Here is a 16,267-nt window from a genome sequence, read left to right on the forward strand (position 1 = left end):
TTGAACCAATTAACAATCTGGATTAATTAATAAAAGTCCCGACATTAAGAAAAGAGTGACAGAATGCTACAAGAATGTGAGCACGACCAAGTTGCATCATCCAAGAATCAATCCATCGCAAGAAAACGAAGATAACGTGAATGAATGAACAATTGAACATCTCTTTCAGCAACAACAATTGAAAATTATGTGAGAGGCATTTAAATGAACATGCTGTGCTATGGTTGCTACGGGACAGATCAAGCATGACGCGAGTCAAGTAACATCATAGTTGATGATAACGTAGAACACAGCAACATAGTTAACAACATTTGCATACAAAATCATAGAGAAATTGATCGATCCCTCTAATCACAATGAATGTTTACTAATGCGAGGTGTTGAGAATTTGGAATACAAAATGATAAGCTTGCTGAGTATGAATCCAATTTGACCATGCTCTCTCAATCAATCAAAATATTTGACTCTGACCCATTAATTCGTTCCCGTAGATCTGGGTCAAAAAAGTCCACCCCATCACAAAGCGGTTCATGTTTCATACGCCCACGTGTCGGACCCTGGTGAGGGCTTGCAGTGGACCCGAGTGCAGTGGATAGTGGTCGCAAAAGGGCACGATTTGGTGTTGGCGCAAACCTGGCATGAATAGGATGGAGTGCCTCATCATTCTACGAGGGTTACCATCCATCTCCGTCACACTAACGGCGTTAAACGGTGTCCGTTAAGTGCTTAGCTGGATGCCACTGTTACACTTTGGGTTCCCCTGAAAGGCCAGCTGGCACACCCTCTTCCTACACATGGCTAGTTACTTCTGTCGAGCACTGCACCTATGAACTCCCCATATTACCCCTACTCTCTCCCTATGTATTTTCATACCTAGTATTCAGACTGAAGGGTACGGTGGTCATAACGTTAGGAGTCTACAATAAAATCTGACTCAGTGGGGTTAGCTGCTTCTTGTTTGCGTAAGACAGTGAATAATGTGGAGAACTCAAGAATCTAGGATGAACAGAGGAAATGCAAGCTTAGAGACACACACAAAATGCTTATTTTAAATAAAAATTTATAATTATAAGTTTTAATCGTGTATCTTTTAGATGTATTTTTTTCAAAAAAAAAGAGAGAGAAAGGTTGGGTGTATGTAAATATTGGCATGCACAAGAGTAATTGTAGTGAGGTGTAGGTGGGGTCCACTTGTAGAAGAGTGTGGTCCCCTAGTGGTGGTGTGAAGTAAGAGATGTAATTTCATGGTGATGGGGTTTTGGAGAAGAAGAAACAATGAATTTGGAGGGGGAAGATTGTTGTTCTTCGCTGGCTATTCCTGCAAATGCTATTGCTAGGGTTGATTTTGATGCTGCTTGTGTTGGGTGGTCCATTGCCACTTTCTGTATGCCACGTGGTGTAGGACTTTGTTTGTTTGGGGATGAGGAATTTGGATGAAAGAGTTAGTGAGGGAGTGAGTGACTCTGATGGCAATGCAATACCATTGGCAGCGGGTTATTTATTGGTGGGAGACTTTTTTTTTTACTAACATCAGACACCCACCCACATACCATGCTTCTTTCGCGTTTGATTTGGATTATGGGGCCTTAATTACACTTTAATTCTCTTTCAACACATGGATTGATGCATTCATTAGTCGTATAAATATTGTTTTCTCGAAGATTATCTAATTCACCATGTGTCTTTCTTTCCTTTCAAGCATGGTATTTAACTTGAATGTCACAATTGCAGCAATTCTTATTTTTCTTTTTCGTAACATTCCATGGCAGGTTCGAAACTTACAGGGCACTTAAAATCTAATTAAGAAATTTAGTGCTTTTGTGATTTACGAGGAATTAGAGGCAGTGAATCTTCATTATGAATTTCAAGAGTTAGGAAATTAATGCGTGTGTTTCTAAGGTGAAATACCATTAGTGAGGTTTTATTGTGGGGGGCACGAGGAAAAGATATGAAATTCATTGTACCAATTTATCTATAAATTTGGAAAAATAAAAAAGGGGAAACTTATCTACTTTGCTAGAGTAATTAAGATGGAGGACAAGTGGCAAGTGAAGTGAAGAAATGACAGGGAATGAGAAACTTGGCTTTGGCCGAAGGATGAGAGAGAGAGAGAGAGAGAGAGAGAGAGAGAGAGAGAGAGTGTGAGTGATTCTCACACCTCCCAAAAGAGACTCGGGTGACATTTGGCTCAAGAAAACAACAACAAATAAAGCGAATTATGGAGGCAGAAAAATACAGATAGAGCACTATTCACAGAGGAAGAAAAACCGAACCAAAAATTAAAAACAAAAATGTGAAATATTCTACTACTAATTATTACTAATATATTAAAAAATATGAAAATTGAAAAGGGAAGAGAAAGCAAAGAAGTAAAGAGAAGAGAAGAAAGAAAGCAGTAAAACCTGTCTCGTGAAGCAGCAGGTGAAGGAGGAGGAAATGAAAATAAAAGCTCACTCTTTTTCTTCTCCATCCTTCTCTTTCTATCTCTAAACACACTGAACTGAAACAGTAACAGCAACACCACACACAGTCTTCATCTCTCTCTAGGAAAAAAAAAAGCTTTATTTCTCTCTCTCTCTAAGAATTCCAACAACACTCACATTCATTCTTTGCTTCCTCCTTTTATATCACGAGATCCCCATCTCTTTCTTTCTTTCCTTCTTCTTCTCTCTCTCTCTCTTCATGTCTTCTTCTACAGAGCTTCCAAATTCGCCCTTCTCCACTGGCCGCAGCTTCTTCATTAACAGGCATTGCTAACCCAGAGAGAGAGAGAGAGAGAGAGGGTGACGAAAAGATTCAATTTTTCGCGACCCATTTCCTCCAAAATGTCTCATTCTTCGGGAAAACCCGTTTCCGAGGTGGTGGGTATAGACGCCTTCGCCGATCGCTTCCGTGAGACGGTGAACTTCGACACCAACAAACCCGATTTCCGAGAACTCGATCTGGGTTCACCTGTTTCGCCATTGCGAACCCGAGGACCCGCAGCAAGTAGCAGTTCAAGCTCTTCCGGATCCTTCTCTGGTAGAAACGGGCATAACCCGGTTACCCGAAGATCCGAATCCACACCTGCCGGAAGCAATGGTAACACTAACAATAACAGCAACTCCGGCGAGCTTTCCGGTTCCAGTGAGAACAGTCCCACGGCGGGGAATGCGCGTGGTTTCAAACCGGGTCATGTTAGATCCGATTCGGGATCCGCGCCGGCGCCGTTAATTTATTCGTGTCAGACGGTGAATTCGCCGGCGCTGAATGTTCTCCCCACCGGAAACATATGCCCTTCCGGCAAGATCCTGAAGACGGGGATGGCGGCGGGTCGGAGCTCCAGAACGGATGTTCTCGGATCCGGGATGGGGAATTACGGCCACGGGAGCATAATGCGCGGTGGCGCAAAGGCGGAGACGGTGGGTTCGGGTTCGGGTTCGGGTTCGAGGTGCGGTGTTGGCAATGAGACGGTGAAGAGAGGGGTGCAGAGTGTGGATCCGGAAGAGCTGAAGAGAGCTGGGAATGAACATTACAAAAGGGGTCACTTTGCTGATGCTTTGAGTCTCTACGATCGCGCAATTGCGATGTCGCCGGCGAGTGCCGCGTACCGGAGTAACCGAGCCGCGGCGTTGACTGGGTTGGGAAGGTTGGCTGAGGCTGTGAGGGAATGTGAGGAGGCTGTGAGGTTGGATCCTAATTATGGAAGAGCTCATCAGCGATTGGCTTCTCTTTTTCTTAGGTGAGGAAGTCAGCGTAGTGTGTTTTGATTTGAGATCTTTGGAATTTGGAATTGGTGGAGATCATGATCTTTTAGTGGTTGTTGTTTGATTTTTCTGTTATATGTTGTTTCTATTTGTTTTTTAATTTAATTTAGGAAGTGTTTTCATAAGAGATTAAAGTTGTTGGTTGTTAGATTTGATGGCATTGCAAAGATTCCTAATGTGTAAGATTGTTTGGATTTGAGTTAGTTGATTGGTTGTAAAATATGGAATGGTTTTGATGTGAATGGGAAGTGGTGATGTTAACAGGTTGGGACAAGTGGAAAATGCTAGGAAGCATCTTTGTTATCCCGGGCTGCAGTTAGATCCGTGTGAGATGCAGAAGTTGCAAGTGGTGGAAAAGCATATAAGCAAATGTGGGGATGTTAGGAGAATAGGGGATTGGAAGAGTGTTCTGAGGGAAGTTGATGCTGCTGTTGCTGCCGGAGCGGATTCTTCTCCTCGGGTATTTTTGTTGTTGATGATGTTAATAACTTGTTATAATTGTTTTTATCATGTTTGAGTTGAATGTGTTATGGAGGTGTGGATAAAATGTCTGAACTGGTTGGAAATTGAATTTACAGCTCTTTATGTGTAGAGCAGAAGCCCTTTTGAAGCTGCACCAAATAGATGATGCAGAATCGGTTATGTTTCATATTCCCAAAATGGAACTACTTAGTAATTCCTCTTCTCAAGCTAGATTTTTTGGGATGCTTGCTGAAGCTTATTCCTATTTTGTCAGAGCTCAGATTGAGATGGCATTGGGAAGGTGAGTTCTTCATACACTATAGACCTTCATTGGAAATCCTAAGATGGCAAATGTTTCTGTTGGTGAGTGAAAATGGATGACGGGTGTGTTGCAGGTTTGAGAATGCAGTTACAGCTGCTGAGAAAGCCAGTCAGATTGATCCCCGGAATGTTGAAGTTGCTGTTTTGCTCAACAATGTAAGGATGGTGGCAAGAGCTCGAGTGCGTGGTAATGATCTATTTAAATCTGAAAGGTTCACTGAAGCTTGCTCTGCTTATGGGGAAGGTTTGAGATTGGACCCTTCAAATGCTGTTCTATATTGTAATAGAGCAGCTTGTTGGTTTAAGCTTGGGCAATGGGAAAGGTCAATTGAAGACTCCAACCAAGCCTTACATATCCAACCAAATTACACCAAAGCCCTTCTTCGGAGGGCTGCATCAAACAGCAAGGTGAATTGATTTCTTATTCTGTATGGTACTGATCTTTTTCGTGGGAGTTAGTGATGTCATCATTCCTTGTTGTTACATGCAGCTAGAAAGGTGGGAAGAAGCAGTCAAAGATTATGAAGTCTTGCGGAGAGAACTTCCTAATGACAATGAAGTTGCTGAAGCTCTTTTTCATGCACAAGTTTCCCTAAAGAAATCACGTGGGGAAGAAGTATATAATTTAAAATTTGGTGGTGAAGTGGAAGTAGTATCAGGTCTTGAGCAGTTTAGAGCCGCGATATCTTTACCAGGTAATTAAAATGGTTAAAGAGGAGTCCTCTGCAACTCGTTTTAGTCAGCTGTTATATTTTCAACTCTCTTGATAATAATATCTCTAAACTTGGCAGGTGTATCTATTGTCCATTTTGAAGTTGCATCTAACTTGCAATGCAAGCAAATATCGCCATTTGTAGATACACTATGTGGTCGATATCCATCTATTAACTTCCTCAAGGTAACTCACTTCACACATTAATGAAGTGTTTTTGACTTTACTATCTGTTATTTCATTTTATTTGAATTTAAAAGAGAGCAATATGCGAGTTCCCTAATGTGTGCGATCCTCTTTTGTCTTTGATCAAAGGTGGACATTCAAGAAAGCCCAACAGTTGCAACTGCAGAGAATGTTAGGATTGTACCAACCTTCAAGATATACAAAAATGGCAGCCGAGTGAAGGAAATTGTGTGCCCTAGTCGCGACATGTTGGAACACTCTGTGAGGCATTACAGCTTTTAGAACTCATGACTTGTAATGCTTCTCTGTTGTCTTCTGCATTTCCATATTCTTGTTGCCCCAAACACCTCCAGTTAAACTCTCTAGTCTCTACAGCTCTTCCAGTCTTTTGATCCCACCATAAAGTGATCACTTGATACCTGTGACATAGTCAAAACCAGATAATAATCTCTTTAGCAGCCAATGTCATTGGAACCTAGAAATAGTCTAGTTCCTTTTGGAGTTTTTATTTATTCATTCATTCCCCATTGCTCTTTGGTTCCATGTTCCTCCCAACTCCCTTAGTCGATTTTCTTTTTCTCTACCCCGTTTCGTTCACTAGGTCATCTATTCTTGTACCCCCAGTTTCTTGAAGGTTAAAAGGAAAACAAAAAAAAATGTTATATGTCTGTACAATTGATTTAATTATGAGTTTAAATTACCTTTTAAGATAGACAAATATAGACAGATATAGAAATCAAGGGAGGGGAGGGTGTTGTGCTAGTTAGAGGGGGATCTGTACATGTATATATGTGATGATATATACAAGACGCTGGAAGCCTTTGAGGGGAGATAGGATGAGTGGTGGGGTACCTACTGAGTTAGCAAAAGGAGGATGAAAATGTTATTATTGTTCTTTTTTCCTTGTCCTATCTTTTAGCCATTTAATCAATAAAAGTTCCCATTTTTTCTTAAGTTGCTTTCATTTTTTCAAATCTCTTTGCTTTTTATATTGTCTTTAAGACTTAAACCCAGTGTAACTGAAGAGTGTTGAGAAGGAATTGTCATTTATGCATTGGGCAGAGGTTGGAAAAGCTGAGTGGGTCTTGGGATTGGAAAATAGTCGGTTATGGCATTTAAGTTGATGGCTTTATTTTGGTTATGTTTGACATCTAAAGGTAAGGTACATGTGTTTTAAATGAAGGGTTGGTTATGTTATAGAGGGGTGTGGTCTTTGGGTGGTTGATACCATTCATAACTCTCTCCACCTTTTAGCATTACCCTTTATAATTGGATTGGACGGTGGACCCCTAAATCATATTAAAAATGCCGGGAAAATATTGTTTATTTAAATTAAACCTAAGATAATAATGCTTGAGAAAAGCACAATAATAAATAAAAACTAATGTGTGAAAGTGCGTCCTCTGTGATGGGTGGGTTAAGGTCACATGTGGGCATTTAAGAAGTTGCACTCTTTGAAATAGGGGCACTCTCATCACACCTACCCTTCCAAAAGGTGGTGATGGTCGGTGTTTGATGTGAAGCTGTATGCTTCCCCGTCTAATAACAAAGTGATAAGCCGAAACAACTCATCCTAAATAGTGGGCCTTGGTTAGTTGATTGCCATTCTTTGTAGATCTTCTTGTGACCAATGATCGAAATTAACTTGTTATAAAGGAAGGTGCTTTTTACCTACGTTGGCTTTAATTTCAAAGTTGAATTTTGTGGAAGGGGAAAAAATGTAGAAATGAGAATGGGATTTTTGCCATAAAAGGGAATTTACCATTTTGGAAAATGGATTGGGATTTGGGGTAAGTAGTGAGTGTGGATGAGAAGTGCTGTGTTGTGATGTGTCGGTGTGTCCACCAAAGACAGCTGTTAAAACCAGCGGCATTCATTCACGTGGCCCACACGTGCGCTGTAAAGGGAAAAATAATAAAAGGCACAAAGCAAACGGAAAAGTACTTCGCCTTAACATCAAATATTAATAATAAAGAAATGTAGGATAAAGGATTTCGTGGAGGCACTGTACCAAACGTACGGTGTACGACAACATTATCAGAGAGCGTTGCCAACTTCAAACGCCCCTTGTCGTTGCAATTCAGAGAAAATCAGGTTTTCAAGGTCCTTTTAGCCGTTTGTTTCTTCTTTCTTTTTTAACCTGTTTAATATTTTACATCATAAAAATTTATATTTAATAATATTTATAAATTAAATTGTATTATTTTATATAATTTTAAATGAAAATGTATTATATTTTTTTATTTTTTTTTATTTTTTCATCCTAATGATGGCTTGTGATGCATTATTGCATGAATTGTATAGCATGAGAACATGGGATGCCACTGATGATGTCAGTTTGTCATAGCTGTTTGGACTTTTGCCTCCACAATTTTGTCGTGACAGCCTTTTTGTTAAAAGAAAATTTGGCCTTCACCCCTCTAAATTGCCCCTTTTTTCTTACCTCTTACGCGAAATTAAGGAATCGAATGGAGTATTCTTCACGTACCAAATAATTGAGGATGATCAATAATTAACTTCAGCTTAACCTTAAATCCTTCAATCCTATTGGTCCAATAGACAAGAAAGACATTTTCGCTCACCGCCAAAACTTTCTAATAATTAAGTTTTGAAGGTATGTTTGGAAGTTAAGTTTTAAAACCGAAAGAGGGCAAGAAAACAAATGTTTTAATTTTAAATTAAGAAATATATAATATTTATAAAACTATAAAAACTAATGCATTAAAATATGTAATTTTGAGGATTATTTATAAAAATTTAAAAATGTATCTTAGTTTCATTTTCTTTCAACACTTAACTCCCACCAAATATGTCCGAAAGATTTATCTGAATGTTATTAAGGAAAATGAGGAAGAGAGGTTTTTCACCTTTAATTTTGAAAAAAATATTTATAGAATTAAATAAATATGAATATACTAATCCATCACTTTATCTTTTATTTTAAGAATTATTAATTTAGAAAATATTTATTAAAAAAACTATCCTTTTTCTTCTAGTACTCAAGTCATATTATTTAAATTGGCTTTCGCCTGTTTCTCAATTAATTGACCGTTGCCCTTAAAATTCTACCCCATGGTCCTCAATGCGTAAATCCTATTATGTTCTTGCTGCTGCACGCATGCTTACGCTATAGTTACATAGTAACAACACCCTACACTAGTATTACAAAAATGTTTAAAATAACTTATAAAAATACTTCATAACTACTGTAAATTCTTTTCAACAAATGTCAATAAATCCCCTATGCAATAATTTAATTAATAAACACTTAATAAAGTTGTCCTCTAAATACACCTAAAATCTACAAATATCAGTCGATAATGAACAGAAAATTGAGATTCAGAAGACTTAAATTTCGTGATTTATTTAAGACAGGAATATATCTTCAGTTTTTTAATTTTTTTTCACATGATCTTGTGAGTAAAGAAAGACATAACCCCAAATAAGGTCTGGCTTAAAGTATGTTTAGGACCTTGTTATCTATATCTCCACAAAATCCAGTCATGTTAAATTTTATAATTCTAATCTTGATTAGCCTTGTTCAAATGTATACGCGTGAAGATAATTCATGATTACACAACCTACCATATTAAATATGAATTCAAGGAAATGGGGGACAAACCAAAAGAAACTTATTTGGAATTTTTTTTATTATGAAGTTTGATGATCCCAAATTGCTTAGAAGTTGGAAGATGAAGGATGTTTAAAATTTTTGACACAAAAAAGATAACATGTATTAATACAAGTTCCAAGATAAGGCTTCCAAGAGAAAGAAAGCAATCAACAGGTAACCGGAAGCTATTGAGGAATATTAAATCCAAAATAGTTCAGACAATTCCTCCAAATTTCCATTTCAATTTGAGAGTTAATAGCATACACTTCCACTATAGTTATTTGAGGCCAAAAGTGTCCACACAATCATCAGGCACCACTAGCATATAACCGGGTCCATTCCTTGGCTGCAAATCAAATACCACCCCACTTTCATAAGAGAGTATGCATATAGAATGTTTGAGGCCATCATTAACAAATAACAACTAATTTTGATGTAATCGTACAAACAGAAAAGACATACCTGTTTCCACAGCCTCGGCCTCGTTAGATTTCCAATGCTTGGCAATGTTCTCAGAAAGTGGATCATCTGGGTTTGGTGCACTTAGAAGGGCTTGAATACTGGAAGAGAACCCACCAAATTCACATTATTAGTACAAAATACCCTTTCCAATTAAGAGCAGGCTAATTTAATATTTCTCACTGACTTGTCACACATGGTGGCCACACCAGGGGGCAGGTACTCCAGTAATCAAAACCAAGATCCAGACAGACTAACATACAAATTGACTCAGCAACCACAAACAAATGCTCGGGTCTCTTCTCCCCTCTCCTCTCTCCTTTTTCTTATATGTGGTAAAGCAGAATATTAATGGTTTTAAAAATCTGGGCCTATCAATTAGTACCTTTAATCCTTTTTTTCAATACAATTTTACCAAACAAAATATCTTCCAGAAAAGTGACTAATATACAAATTAAATTTAAAAATTATACTCTTAGACTCATAAATCTACATAAATGCCTATCTCTATTTCCCTATATGAGTATCATTACATTACACAGATTGCCGCATTTCTTCAGCAAATAATATGTATATCAATATACATCCAGTAGAGTAAAGAATGAAAGTTAAATATACCTCAGAAGTACAGTGCGAATCTGAAGGGCAGGACTCCACTTGTCCTTGAGAATGTCAAGACATATCCTGCCAAGCTGGCATTAAACTCCAACTTATAAGAAAAGTTATTACCAAGGAAGAAATGAAAAAAAAATGTTAAGGGAAAGTGAAGTGTACCTTATCAATGTTTGGATGATAAATTTTTGTCAGAAACCTAACCTGGAAGAAGCAATGCATAGTTTAATTAGAAATGATTGGAGATTGTTTTTTAAAAATGTACTGAACAAGTCCATCCACAAGGTATTATTATCTTAAAAATAAAACCAAAATTAGCCAGCAAAAAAATAGAAAACTGAATAACCACATAATTATGAAATGGATAGATATTATTATATTATCCTTGAAAACAAAAGGAAAAAAAGCCCATTGGACCCTCTTGGCCAATATTAACCCCCATCAGATGCACAGAAGAGCTGTAAGAATGCACTTTCCCTAAACCCTGGCCTGGAATTAGTAATGGCTCCAAAATGTGCTAAAATAAATTCCAAGACTTAATCTCAGACTGTACTAGAAAGTTGAATAATTAATCCACCCCAACCTTTGGAGAAAATATTTCCATTACATTGATAAATAAAAAGGACAATGTATTTAAAACTGTTTACAATAATGTTTCAGTTTCAACAAGATAAGACATGGACAAGGCTGAGTTTGGACTTTGGAGTTTGGACCATGACGCTGTTCTTAATGCAAGTTTTCAGAATATCCTACCCCATGACATTAATAGTAGTCGGGTAGTCCTAATCATTAGATGCCAAAAAGCAAATAAACAGAATTAAAACAATTTACAGGTAAAAATAATTTATATTGACATTTCTTTTAGGTGGAAAACAACTCAAGAGATCTTAAGAATTAACACCAAATAAATACCACAATACATATTGACAAAATGTAAACAACAATTAAATTAAGTACCTTTGGAGCAGCCATTGGATATTCTTCTGGTAAAAATAATTCTAACTTGAATACTCCCCCTGATAATATAGACAAAAATCTTGCATATTAGAGAAAACATGAGACACTATCAAGGTTGGGGCAATAAAAAAAATCAGTATCATCAAGCTAGGCATAGGATATCAGGGTGCCTATAGGTAGGGGCCTGCACCACGCATGGGAGTACCATATATCACCCAGTGACACATGAAGCACTCTGGCAACACATTCCAACTGCAAGGCGCACTACTGTACTTTATAGGAAAGTGCAGAATATTAACCGCTAATGCAAAAATGAAAGGAGTGGTTTTATCACATCAACAATTCAATGGTTTGTTTATAGCTGCTTGTATTCTATAAAAACATAAGCAGTTGAATTTCTTTGTTAATGATTAGCAATTCTGCATTTACTCTATAAATGTGCACCATTCAGAAGGCCCAATTCTATTCTTAATTTAATAAAAAAAGGTGAAGAGAGCATAATCTTCTATAATAATTCTAGTCATGTGTTTCAACATTCAATTTTCTTGCATGACCAAAACCACCCTACTCTTTATGTGTGGAGAGGACCACACTATAGCTTTCAACAAGAAGAAGCCAAAAAAAGGAAACTAAAGTAAAATAGATGAACACACTTGCTACAATTAGAGCATGGAACCATCCATTTATTCGACTCAATCTTTTATCTAATTTTCTCTTTTCGTTCAAGTCAATTTATTCTAGTGTTCAACCTCCAAAAGCAACCACTTGGGGCAGAAAATCACTTTAGTTGAAGAGGTTATAAAGAAATAAGTATATCAAATTTCCACTGGGAACTGATTAGCAGAATCAATTAAATGGAAATCTAGGAAGTATGGATACACACATAGGACACAAATATGGGACATAGATGCAGTAAATTGTAAAAATTACCTGACATAACCCAGCTAAGATACGACATATAAAATTAATATAGTATGAACATAAAAACACAAACCTTAGGACAGACATTAATATTGAGTCAGTATTATTCATTGTACACACAACAATGTATAATATATCTAAATTTTAATCATCATGGTATCAGAAAATACCTATGTATCTGACCATTATAGCAACCATTTGAAGTGTTAGTGGTTCCTAGATCAAAAGCATTGCTTATAAAATGAATGACAAGAATTTAGTTTGGTCACCAAAAATGCTTTTGTAGAAAGGTGACTGTTTTTAGGTATTCTAATAGAAAGTGAACCTAAGCAGGCAGCTAGAAAGGAACCATAAAGCAGTTTCTTGATGCACAAGGGTGGCAACCTATAGCAACTGATTATATATGAGGTGGAAACTGGAAATATGACGTAAATGGTAAAAACTATTCTCTGGTCAGCCATAAACATAAAGGGAAAAACATGCACCAAGATAATGCACTTCTATATAGTCCAAGATTCAGGTGGAGAATGGGGCTTGAACTCATGATGATAAGAAAAGATAGCTTCTAGAAGCAAAAAAATCTATAGGTATTAGTGATTATAACAATATGAACTAATATTCCAATTTCTGCCTCATCATTATTTACACGGATTGTGACAACAAAATTACTAACAGACCAACCTTTTATGAAACCAGGCCAAATGTGGTAAGACTGCTAGGATAAAATTACAGATATAAAAAGATACAATTATAATGGAAACTTCAGTCAAAAACTGTAAGTAATACCCTTTCAGAAACATTTGCAAAATATATTTGATTCTATGATTGTAGAGCATAATTGTTAATAGAAAATGTCAACGCACTACTTTAAAAGCACCCAAATCAAACAGAATTTAACACTCTTTTTAGCTGAGGCATCAAATCACAATGCATTTCAAGGGCCAAAACCAAGCCGTTGGGTTCAATACTACCTTCATAAGGTGACTGGGTCGGGCCAAGGATCATCACATTGAAATATCTCATATTGTCTTCCGAAGGGGATGCACTAATTCCAGGCGCTGCATCATCGAATCATAAAAGAGACACGGAAACAATTAACTCGGTAGAATAAAAACAACAATGATGTAACCCTTACATAAGGTAACATTTGATTCAAGGTATCTTACAAAATACTCCTTAAGAAAAGCCCCAAAAAACAAGAGACACAACAAGCACTACCCATTTAACTCCCGGCAAGCTTCTAATGCACCACACGATCACCGGATATTTCAAATTAAGTGTGCAACGACAAAGAGGAACCGAGAATAACAAGTTACCTGGCTCACTAAGCAAACGCTGCGTTTCCTGTTGAGATCAAAACAAGAGTGAACAAAACATTCACAAGGATCAAATTCAAACACGGAACAAAGAAAAACCAGAACTACAAAATCTGATGCCAGCTAAGATTAAAACAAATAAAAAGAGGAGCTGAATCCCCGATTCAGCGCCAAAAACTTTCATTTATTTTCGTCACCGTCACTTAAATTAAGGAGGGTTAAAGTGAAAAGGGGAACCGTTTTGAAATTGACCCTAAATCGAAATTGAAGTTCTTTGTTCAGTCAAACTATTGGGCTACGTGATACTAAAAAAATTAACAGAGAAAGTTAATATGAACAGATTTTGAGTTCCCTTGGATTTGGCATCGATCAGAGAAATTGAAATGGGGATCTTAACGAGAAAATGGATACTAACCTTGATGATTCTTCGAGGGAGATTACTGTTCGCCATTATCGGGGTCGATTGCAAAGCACGCAATAGGGTTTTGAGTCACAGAGAGAACTTTCTCTCACAAACACAAACGACAACAAAGCTCAACAAAACATATTCGTGATAGCTGCTTTTATTTGTAAAATTTTTAATAAACAATTAAAAGAAAAACCATAATAATTTAACATCGTTAACAACTTCTGACAAATATAAATTTTATAAGTTTAATGTCGTAAAATTTTGTATTAATAAATTAATGTTTAATTATATATGTATGTGTGTAATTTAACCTGAATTTTAAATACAATTATTTATTAAAAACATATTTAACAGAATAAAAATAGGCATAATTTAGAAAAAAAATTAATGGTTTCAAAAATATTTAATAAAATTTTAATAAATAATATTTTATATTTTATTGTTTAAAATCTTTAGATTAAAGAATATGCAATTAATGTAATATATTATCATATTTTCACTCTAATATTTTTATTATTTTTCAATTATTTTATTTACTTTTCTTTAATTTTTTACAATTAAATAAGGGTATACATGAGTGTTAAACACATGTCAGCCTACCTTAATTTGCTCCTACCTTGTTTAGAAAATAAATTAAATTTTTTATTTCAATCTGTTTAAGGGTGGGTTAAAAGACTAGCTTGTCCGAGACCAAAAAAAAAAGGAAAAAAAAAGTGAGGTTGGTATACATAGTGAGCCAATGAATTAATGAGTCAACCCATTTAAAATTAATAAATATATTATTTTTATATTAATATTTAATTAATAAAATGATTATTTTTTATTTTTTAAAATTAAAAAGAGACTCAATGTGTAAGTTTGGTTTAACCTACATTAACTTGCATTTTGTCAAGTTAAATTAAGATAGTTTGAGCAGGCTAATGGGTCTAAAGCATTTAACTTGGCCTACCATTTTTAATAGGTTAGGCAAGTGACTCATCAAGTCAAGTCAATTTGACATTCCGAGCACAGAAGAAAAAAAGAGAGTAAATATTTACTTTAATATCTAAAATATGTAACATTATTCAAATCAATTTTTTAATTTAAAATTTTAATATATAAAGTTAGCAATTATCATTTAAAGATGTTAAAATTGAGTAATAAAGTGATTATATGTCACATTAAGTTATTAGTTTATTTTGAACAAAAAAATGACATTATTTTTTAATTATTTTTGTCCGTGACTTTTAATATTTTTTGACAATAAAGTCTTTTCCACCCTTCTGTTTTACCTTCTTCAATGGTATTTTCTTCCTTCTTCCAGCTACCTCTACAATGTCATGTTATAAAATTCTTTTGTTTTGAGTTTTATCACCTAAACCACCAAATCAAAACCTTGAGCCTACAAGTTTTGGTTAGTGAAGGTTTTAAACAAATTGGATGAGGAATAAGATACAATAATAACTAATTTTATTGAAGTCGAAGGATGATTTTCTGTAATTAGAAGAGGTGGCACTAGAGGGGTTGAAAGGTCAATGAAATTAGTAATGAGGTATCTTGCTTGTCTTTCACTTTGCACTTTTTCTATGGTGTGTTTTTCTTTCCTCTAGTCACCCTTACAATGACGTTCATGCTATAAAGCTCCTTTATTTTGGATTTTATTACCTGAACCACTAAATCAAAACCTCAAGCTTGCATGATTTCATAAAGGTTTTAAACAAATTAGATAAGGAAAAGGAGGCATGGTAGCAACCAGTTTTGTTGAAGTCAGAGGATAATTTTTCATAATTAGAAAAGGTGGCATTAGAGGGGTCAAAAGGACTATGAGTCAGAATGAGTGTGGGATGTGGAGTGAATTGACAGAAAGGTTAAATTTGAATGTGATTTTGGTAGGTGTGGCATGAAGAGAAAGAGGTGGTTGAGAGATGAGATTTGAGTTAATGAGAATTTGAACATATTGAGTTGTGTTTAGAAGAGAAAACATGTGATATTGGGTTGAATAAAAGAGAGAATTATGAAGAGAAAGGGAAAACAAGGCTATGCAATGTTAAAAAACAAATAAGACATCATAGAAGAAAGGAACATCGTTGCAGTAATGGTTCAAGAAAAAAAAAAGATATTATAAGGAAGAAGGTAAAATATGGACTTTATTACTTAAAAATATTAAAAGTTAGGGACAAAAATAAATTATTTTTTAAAAAATTTTAAACGATATTGTTCTTTGTCTATAATAAACTTTACATAATGTAACAAATTATTCTTTTATTACTTAATTTTAACATCTCTTATAGGTAAGGAATAACATAATTAATGATTATTAGTTTAGAAGTTAAAATTTTAAATTTTGACGTCTAGCTTTACCATATTTAAGAAAATAAATTGAAAGTTTACTCAAGAAAAATATTACGTTATGAAAATATAAAATAATAAAATTAAAAAAACTAAAAAAATACATATTATTATTCAGTACTTTTAGGATATGGATTAAAAAAATAAAACAAAAATTTTTTATTAAAAAATTATAAAAAAATTATTCATTATATTTTAAGACCAAAAATATTTTATTTTTAGTTG

General features: G+C 35.3%; 2 protein-coding genes across 4 annotated transcripts; one reads left to right on the top strand and one right to left on the bottom strand.

Moving 5' to 3' along the window:
- The first annotated feature begins 2,342 nt into the window (after nucleotides 1-2,342).
- LOC113854177 (TPR repeat-containing thioredoxin TTL1) lies at nucleotides 2,343-6,252 on the top strand. Its single transcript, XM_027485063.1, has 7 exons — nucleotides 2,343-3,721; nucleotides 4,011-4,206; nucleotides 4,325-4,509; nucleotides 4,604-4,937; nucleotides 5,020-5,224; nucleotides 5,321-5,427; nucleotides 5,557-6,252. Exons 1-7 carry the CDS (start codon nucleotides 2,826-2,828, stop codon nucleotides 5,707-5,709), a joined length of 2,076 nt encoding a protein of 691 aa, XP_027340864.1. The 5' UTR covers nucleotides 2,343-2,825; the 3' UTR covers nucleotides 5,710-6,252.
- A 2,811-nt stretch (nucleotides 6,253-9,063) lies between these two features.
- LOC113854355 (ubiquitin-conjugating enzyme E2 35) lies at nucleotides 9,064-13,844 on the bottom strand. Of its 3 annotated transcripts, none has more exons than XM_027485306.1 (8): nucleotides 13,721-13,844; nucleotides 13,306-13,333; nucleotides 12,961-13,047; nucleotides 11,069-11,127; nucleotides 10,274-10,315; nucleotides 10,118-10,191; nucleotides 9,503-9,600; nucleotides 9,064-9,386 (listed from the first exon to the last, which is right to left on the bottom strand). In XM_027485306.1, the coding sequence occupies exons 1-8, from the start codon at nucleotides 13,754-13,756 to the stop codon at nucleotides 9,349-9,351; spliced, it is 462 nt and encodes a 153-aa protein (XP_027341107.1). In that variant the 5' UTR covers nucleotides 13,757-13,844; the 3' UTR covers nucleotides 9,064-9,348. The 3 variants fall into 3 exon arrangements, with proteins under 3 accessions (XP_027341107.1, XP_027341108.1, XP_027341106.1); XM_027485307.1 differs by having other exon boundaries at nucleotides 9,224-9,386; nucleotides 12,958-13,047; XM_027485305.1 differs by having other exon boundaries at nucleotides 9,224-9,386; nucleotides 13,279-13,333; nucleotides 13,721-13,831.
- Between the last annotated feature and the right edge of the window lie 2,423 nt (nucleotides 13,845-16,267).

This window comes from Abrus precatorius, unplaced genomic scaffold (assembly GCF_003935025.1).
Source record: "Abrus precatorius isolate BTA unplaced genomic scaffold, Abrus_2018 Scaffold11, whole genome shotgun sequence".
NCBI classification, from domain to species: Eukaryota; Viridiplantae; Streptophyta; class Magnoliopsida; order Fabales; family Fabaceae; genus Abrus; species Abrus precatorius.